Source organism: Anopheles aquasalis, chromosome 2 (genome assembly GCF_943734665.1).
Source record: "Anopheles aquasalis chromosome 2, idAnoAquaMG_Q_19, whole genome shotgun sequence".
NCBI classification, from domain to species: domain Eukaryota; kingdom Metazoa; phylum Arthropoda; class Insecta; order Diptera; family Culicidae; genus Anopheles; species Anopheles aquasalis.
The window spans coordinates 9,212,501-9,220,000 of record NC_064877.1 but is presented as its reverse complement, the minus strand read 5'-3'; the positions used below and the strand labels follow the sequence as shown (position 1 = coordinate 9,220,000).

At 48.9% G+C, this 7,500-nt stretch overlaps 2 protein-coding genes across 5 annotated transcripts in view; one reads left to right on the top strand and one right to left on the bottom strand.

Annotated features, from left to right (window-relative positions):
• LOC126570692 (carboxypeptidase D) overlaps positions 1-5,673 on the top strand; it is an 11,077-nt gene extending 5,404 nt beyond the window's left edge. Inside the window, exons 5-12 of the mRNA XM_050228628.1 lie at positions 1,502-1,607; positions 1,688-2,315; positions 2,381-3,067; positions 3,147-3,529; positions 3,608-4,260; positions 4,329-4,518; positions 4,596-4,879; positions 4,990-5,673. Of these exons, the coding sequence (XP_050084585.1) occupies positions 1,502-1,607; positions 1,688-2,315; positions 2,381-3,067; positions 3,147-3,529; positions 3,608-4,260; positions 4,329-4,518; positions 4,596-4,879; positions 4,990-5,105 (3,047 nt within the window). The 3' untranslated portion in view covers positions 5,106-5,673. The remainder of the gene's footprint in view (positions 1-1,501; positions 1,608-1,687; positions 2,316-2,380; positions 3,068-3,146; positions 3,530-3,607; positions 4,261-4,328; positions 4,519-4,595; positions 4,880-4,989) is intronic.
• A 1,175-nt stretch (positions 5,674-6,848) lies between these two features.
• The window catches only part of LOC126570694 (protein krasavietz), an 8,934-nt gene continuing 8,282 nt past the window's right edge, over positions 6,849-7,500 (bottom strand). For all 4 annotated transcript variants that reach the window (XM_050228632.1, XM_050228631.1, XM_050228630.1 and 1 more), the window contains one exon: positions 6,849-7,495. In XM_050228632.1, the coding sequence (XP_050084589.1) occupies positions 7,470-7,495 (26 nt within the window). In that variant the 3' untranslated portion in view covers positions 6,849-7,469. The remainder of the gene's footprint in view (positions 7,496-7,500) is intronic.

Genomic DNA, 7,500 nt, shown 5'->3' with positions numbered 1-7,500 from the left:
ACTAACTGGTGCAGGTTGCAAGTTTCACAAATGTCACTAGATATCAACATTCCAGTTCTCCTTCGCCATCGGCGCATGTACACATTTGGAATGCAATATTGTTGATCGTTGTTTGTGTTAAAACGATGTGTATAAACAACAGGAGAAGCGAAAGATCATAAAGGATCAAAACACGTATTGAAGGCACCGCACAAGCACACGTTGCACGTGTGTCACAAACACCTACTGAGGATACTACTACTTTCTTTCTCTATTCCTCTCTTCCGTCCCTTTTGACAAATGGCGACCGTTTGCACATAAATGGAGTCTATTTCAACACGTTCCACGTTTTCTTCTGAACCGTTTGTAATGTAATATGCACCCGGCAAACGAAAACAAAGGTGTGGAGGAAAGGTTCTGAACCCAACCAACCTCGTCTTATACTTCTCTCATTGACAGACTACTTCTACCTACATTGAACTATCCGGCAACAAACGAAACGAAATATTCGTGTACAAGTGTGTGTTTGTTTGTGCCGTGTATGTGTTAACCGTACAGTAACCCTTAGCCGATCACCTCAGAAGCAATTATTGTAACCGATCCTCGTAACTACTACTGGGCGTGCTTTGGGTTGGGAACGTGGTTTTGCCAACGGAGGTCCATTTGAATGCAACTGTTTCTCGTCTGCAAATGCCTGCAAAGCAAGATCACAGAGGGACATAAGATAAGAGCAAGGTAGAGAAGTGGTTCCAACGAAAAATGCACCAAAAACGGTGAAGCATCCATCTGCAATGCAAATATTGTAAATGTTAGACCTCTAATCCGAAAAATACAGAAACCCTACATAACATATATATATATATTTATAACTATGAAACTTTCCAACCATTACGCGGCGCTCTGAGGACACGTAGATCGTAGTCAGCGAATTCAAATCTTCAGTCTTGTAAGCAAACCCCCACTTCTCGTGAATTCTTGTTAATTGTTTCTCACGGTGCACTTTGATCGGGCGATGAAGAAGAAAACGGGAATTTCCAATAAACTTAGCAACACACACGGTAGCTGGCTGTTACTGTTTTACTGAGGCTGGTGAAAGATCGATGAGTCATCGTAAGATCGTAAGTGCATGGAAGATTAAGGTATTTCCAACGGATTGAAAAAACGGAAATGGTAACTTATGTACAATCTGTGCCATAGCTCACTAACGTATTTAAAATTATAACCGCTTGTCATGTATTGTGATTGTCCATCCTTTCTCCCTTGTATCCTTTGTGAATTGTACAATTTGCCTGCCTATCTGCCTGCCTGAGCCTGTATGAAGTCGTGTACCTCCATCCCGATCTCTCACGGACAGTATGCTTATCGCCACCAAAAACCGTCTAACCTAAGCATAAGTTAATCAAGGAAATGCTTAAGAATAAGTAGGCAAGGACGCCGCAGCTCCGGGCAAATGTTTATTGAAGACAGTCGAAGCAGGCCCAAGAAAAGTCTTCATCGCGATCGAATCACTTCTCCATTTCAGCACCCTCCAAAGCGGACCAGGTGCGGCTCGTGCGAGAAACGCTTGATGATAATGGGTTTGTGAGAGCACCCGAATTCAAGCACCACAACTACACGGCCATGGTGAGGTAGGTTTGACGCTCGCCGTTTATCTCCCTCCCTTCTGGTTATCGATACTAATGGAACCGCTGTTCGCATACTCTCGTAGCTACATCCACGATCTGGCGTCCAACTATCCGTCGATCACGCGCCTCTATTCGATCGGTAAGTCGGTGCAGGGCCGCGATCTGTGGGTGATGGAGATAACAGAAGGCCCGGGTAAGCACGTGGCCACCAAACCGGAGGTCAAGTACATTGCTAACATGCACGGCAACGAGGTCGTCGGACGAGAGCTGCTCCTTCTGTTGGCCACCTTTTTGTGCGAGAACTACAACCAAACGGAGCGTGTCACAAAACTGGTCAACCGAACGCGTCTCCACCTGCTGTTCAGCATGAATCCGGACGGTTACGAGATGGCTAGCATCGAGGATCGCGTTCAGCTGAAGGGTCGCCAAAATGCCAACAATGTCGACCTGAACCGCAACTTCCCGGACCAATTCGGACGGAACCAGTACAATAGCCATCAGGAACCGGAAACGCTGGCTGTCATGAACTGGTCGTTGTCGATCCCGTTTGTGCTTTCGGCGAATCTGCACGGTGGCGCACTGGTGGCCAACTATCCGTACGATGACTCGCCAAAGGATTTCGCTTACAGCAACGGGGGCGATCGACGCACGGCCATCAATCCGACGGAGGAGAACGAACTGTTCCAGTATCTCGCCCATGTGTACGCTAATGTAAGTACCGTGGGAGCGTAAGTGTTCCCTAATGGGCCGTGCTAATGATCGTTTCCGTTTTACAGTCTCACACGACGATGCGGCTGGGCAAACCGTGCAGCGAGAACAACATTCAGGAACACTTCCCCGATGGTATCACAAACGGTGCCCAATGGTACAGCGTGACCGGTGGCATGCAGGACTGGTCGTACGTCATCGGTGGTGCGTACGAGCTGACACTCGAGGTCGGTTGTGACAAGTATCCGCCCGCGGCCCAGCTACCCGAGTACTGGAAGCAAAACCGGGAAGCGCTGCTACAGTACGTGGAGCAGGCACAGCATGGTATTACTGGGTACGTGCGCAGCACCATCGGCCATCCGTTGGGCCGAGCGAGCATACAGGTGAATCAGCTGGAGCACCGGACCTATACCACGGCCGAAGGTGACTTCTACCGGATGCTACTGCCCGGACTGTACAACGTTACGGCCGAAGCCGACGGCTACGAACCGCAGACGCTCGAGGTACGCATCGAACCGGAAGCAGATCGTGCGGTGATCGTTGATTTCCAGCTCATGCGCAACGACCCCCAACACTGGTCGTCCGCGTACGACTACCGGACGCTGGATAACGTCATCAAGACACGGTACCATACCGATACCGAGCTGAAAGCGACGATGGCGGAGCTCGAGAACAAATACTACAAAACCGTTTCACTAGAGCTGGCCGGCAATGAGGTGTCGATGGCGTACCCCTCGATAAAGGTGACCGATTCCGTGAGTAACCTCCACCCAGCAGTTAAACGGGGCGATGGGAGGCCATTATCTTATGTCTCGCGTATCTTGTATTCCACAGATTGGGACACCGGAAGAGACGAAGCTACACATTCTCATCATCTCCTCCCTCTTCCAAACCGTTGCCGTCGGTCGCGAGATGGTGATCAATCTGGCACGACACGTGCTGGCTGGGTACGTGATCAAGGAACCGCTGCTCATCAAGCTGCTGCAGAATGCCGTGCTGCACTTTGTGCCGGTAAAGAATGACTTCGAGGAGATCCTGCACCAGTATCAGTCGAACTCGAACGGGTCCTTGTGTAATCCTACCTTGCATACGGACGAGCTAGCCGATAAGCTGCTGAGTGCCGAGACGGACCACGAAAAGGACATGTTCCTGCGGATGCTGAAGGAAGAGCATTACGATCTGGCACTTACCTTCTCCGCCGGTGGATACGATGTACTGTGAGTGTTCCCTCGTTCTAATGTACCCTTCGCTTCACCATAATAATGGCCGTCTACTCTTTGCGCTACGCATTACAGCTACCCGCAGACGGAAGACCAGGTTGCGATCTACTCGCGATTTGCGGAGAAAATCAAGGGCCACAAGTTCCAGGACCAGAGTCAACAACCGTGCATGGTCGATGCGGGTCAGTTGCACCAGACTGACGCAACGCGTCGGGTCACGAACGCGCTGCACAAGCTGTACGAGGTGCCGCTATTCACGATGCAGCTCGGTTGCTGCAAGATGCCGCCAGAGAACGACATTGCCACCGTGTGGCGCCACAATCTGGAGCATATGGTCGCGTTTCTACGCCTGATTGATACCGGAATCCAGGGATACGTACAGGATGAGCAGGGTCATCCGCTACGCAAGGCTTTACTGCGGGTTCGCGGTAACAATCTGATCTACAAAGTGACACCGAATATGGCGCACTTCCGTATGGTGCTACCGTCCGGCCCGATGGAGATCGAGATCAGCTGCTTCAACTACACCTCCCAGATCATACCGGTGACGCTGCGCGACAACGAGATTCACGATCTGGGCATTATTCGTATGCAGGAGGCAGCACGATCGCGAGAAAGTATCGTTGCAGCCCCGGAGCAGCACAAGGAGTTTGCGGTGCTGCAGCCAAGCGATACGATGAAAATGTTCCCTCAGGATGGTGGCGTAGCGCTTACTCCTCTCGTCAGTGGTAAGTAACTAACCACCGGCCAGTGGCCCCGTGTTTCAACCCTTTCATTACCCACTTTGACGCTACAGGGATCGTGCTGGACGATGAGAATCATCCGTTGCCGAACGCGAAGGTGTACATTACGGACGCGAAGGATCGCGATCAGATCCTGGCAACCGGTACTACGGGTCCCCTTGGAAAGTTCCACTTCGATGGCATACCGGCACAAAAGCAGATCGTCATTCACGCCGAACCCTCCGGTTACATGGCCGGTGAGAAGTAAGTGATCGTGATCCGCCGTATCCGTCCTTTGCCACGTTTGACCACCCGTTACTCATCCGTAACACCACTTTCAGAACGATCGCCCAAGGTCCGCTCGGTGGTATGAGTGGGATCGTGTTCCGGTTGCCACGCGATGAGCGTATCCTCGGCATTCCACGGTTGTTGTTCGTCATCCTAGCCGGTTGTGCTGCAGTCGGCCTCATCGCTGGTGGCATCCTCTGCTTCACCTACATTCAATCACGTCGCCGGAACTCGCGCTACTACTACAATTTTTCGCTGCTTCCGCAGAAGGGCGAAATGAACCGGAAGCTGTTCGATGATGACGACGAAACGGAGCTGTTCCGTGCTTCAACCAAAAGTATGTATGAACGCCCTTCATCCTGTGGATATGGAGAAGCAACGAAGCCCGTTGTTTGGTCTTCATAGTTCGCATCGCATTTCAATCGTCCGATCATTCTTCCTCCGCAGAGCTGCCGGCATACTTTGACGACGAGCGGGAACCCATCACTGACACCAGCGAGGAGGATAGCGAGGAGGAGATTGTGATGCTGAATCCATCTTTCCGCAGCGCGAGCCAAACTTAACCACTTGCCGTATCCCTCACTCACTCACTCACTCTCTCTCTATCCATCTCTCTGTCTCTCATTATCTGTGTGAGCTAACGGGTCCAACTTTCGTTTTCCAACATCCTTCTATTGAAGGACCAACACTCGGAATTGACACTCAGTGATAAAACAGAATAGGTACAACGTTCCGTGGCAAAAGATGTGATGTCCCAGTGCACGGTGTAGTCAGGCATATGGGTCAAGTACTAGGTGAGGCCCCGCTCGATCGGTGATGCCGATGATGATGACGAGGTACAGCGATACATTCCACACTGGTGGGACGGGATTGAACCATACAAACATATTGCTGCTAGGCGAGGAGAATTAAGGTGCCTTCACCCTCTTCTGCCTAACCGTACCGTTGTGTGATAATGATCGGTAGTGAATACTTACATATGGAATTGAAATTGAAAGATCTGTTTTGTGTCGTGAAGGCGTGCTTGCGAATAGTAGTAGCTGTTGGCCGAGAGCCATTTTTAGAATAATTTATTATTGTTTTTAGGAGAAACAACAATAAAAGTGCCCGTACGTGTTGCATAATAAATCATTAACATAATATGCTCCCATTATATCTTCTATCACTGTTGAGCTATCAGTGATTTGGACGTACTCTTTCGCCGCCCATATTTCAGTGCTGTACATAATGTTCAAATGATGATGGTTTGTAATGTCGAAATAGCTTTTCTTTCCTGCTTAAAAAAAACACTCACACTCCGGCGCGATTTGGCTGGAATCGATTTTTTTTATTCGCGGCCCAGCAGCAACAGTTGGGGCAGCATCCAATTGTTTCCTTTTTGGCGCTCAACGATCCGGTATAACAATTGTGTCTCTCGGTTTTTCTACTTGGTCGCAAATAACTGTTGCCCGAAAATGGTTACGAAAAGGCTAAATCTGAGTGACACCATGGTGACTAACCCACCTGCTGCCTGGATGCCATCGAGTGCCACCAGCAGCGGAGCAGAGTAGATATTTCTGCACAGCTTCGACTCTTCGTCTCCCCTTTACTTCATACTAAGCACACGTTTTGGAAGACTCAGGCTAGAAGTGACCGCAATTCTGGGGAGAGTTCAGTTAGAATTGAATTGACACGGCACACAGAAACAGGCGCACCCCACCACTATATCTTGCCTCACATTCCTAGTACGAGAGTATTGTTGGTTTAAGAGGTTTCTCGGCTTGCTATTTGATCGATGGTCGAATAGATTGGTGAGATGGAATGACGGTGATTTCGTTGTTTTGCGTTGAAACATGTTGCCGCTGGTCTACTAGATTCGATGAATCCCCATTCTTTTGCGCGAAATGTCCAGCATTCATCAGAAAGCGCATTCCTTTTACTCTCTCTCTCTCTCCTTGTCGTAGGATCAAGATGAATCAGCCTACTCCCTTTTAATCTATTTTCCACTTTCTGCTGGTCTGATGGCGGTCCCAGAGGGAAAGTTGAGCTTCCTCACAAGGTCTTTTCTGATGTTCGTGTTCCAGCATAAAGTACAACTTGTCAAGTGTTTCGAAGTCGGTGTCTGCTTATGAAATTGTAGGGAAACCAGTCATAATGATTGAAGCTTATCCATGCACAAACACAATCAGTTGCTGCGAATTGGCCCTTTCTGAACCCCACAAATATAAAAGATTAAACAAATAATCAGAAATGAATCAACAGAACATATACATATACAACACAAGAACGGGCAACGCGACAAGCAAGATAGAGAGAGTTCAGTGGTGTAGTTTGTTGGATGTGTTTATATTTTGTTGCTGATGTTGGTTCCATTGGTTTGTTCCTTGTTTTACGCAGTTTACTTCCGGATTGCGGTTCGCAAGTCAATCAATGTTGTTGCTGTTGTTTCGACACGCGATACGTTTGTTAAATAAATTAGACCTCTCCGCCGGATGAAACCCCCAACGGTAACTAGACAACCTCTGAACAAACCAAAAGTACATTAAATTCGGCTGTTCATCATGATCACAATGATCAACGAAAAAAAATAATAAAAACCGCGAGCACTTATAAATGAGGGGTTTGTTTGTAAAAGTTTTCGTTGCTATTATTGATCCGATTTGTGGGATTACACGTCAAATAGAAAAGAACAACGAAAGTTCCCAATGTCGCACTAAGCACTCGGATGGTGGCCGGCCTAAACACGCGCGCACAAGCGGGGATGATGATGATGTTTATCTATCGTCTTCGTCATCGTTGTCGTCCTCGTCGTCGTCGTGATCGCCGTTATTGGCCGGCACAGGCACACATTCACACCGCCATCTTCGTGTGCCGTTCGTAGACGAAGAACATAAAGAAAAGAGAGGTGATTGCCGAACGACGCTGCTCCGAAGATGATCAATGACGATTTAGTCCTCTTCCTCAGATTCGCTTTCTAAA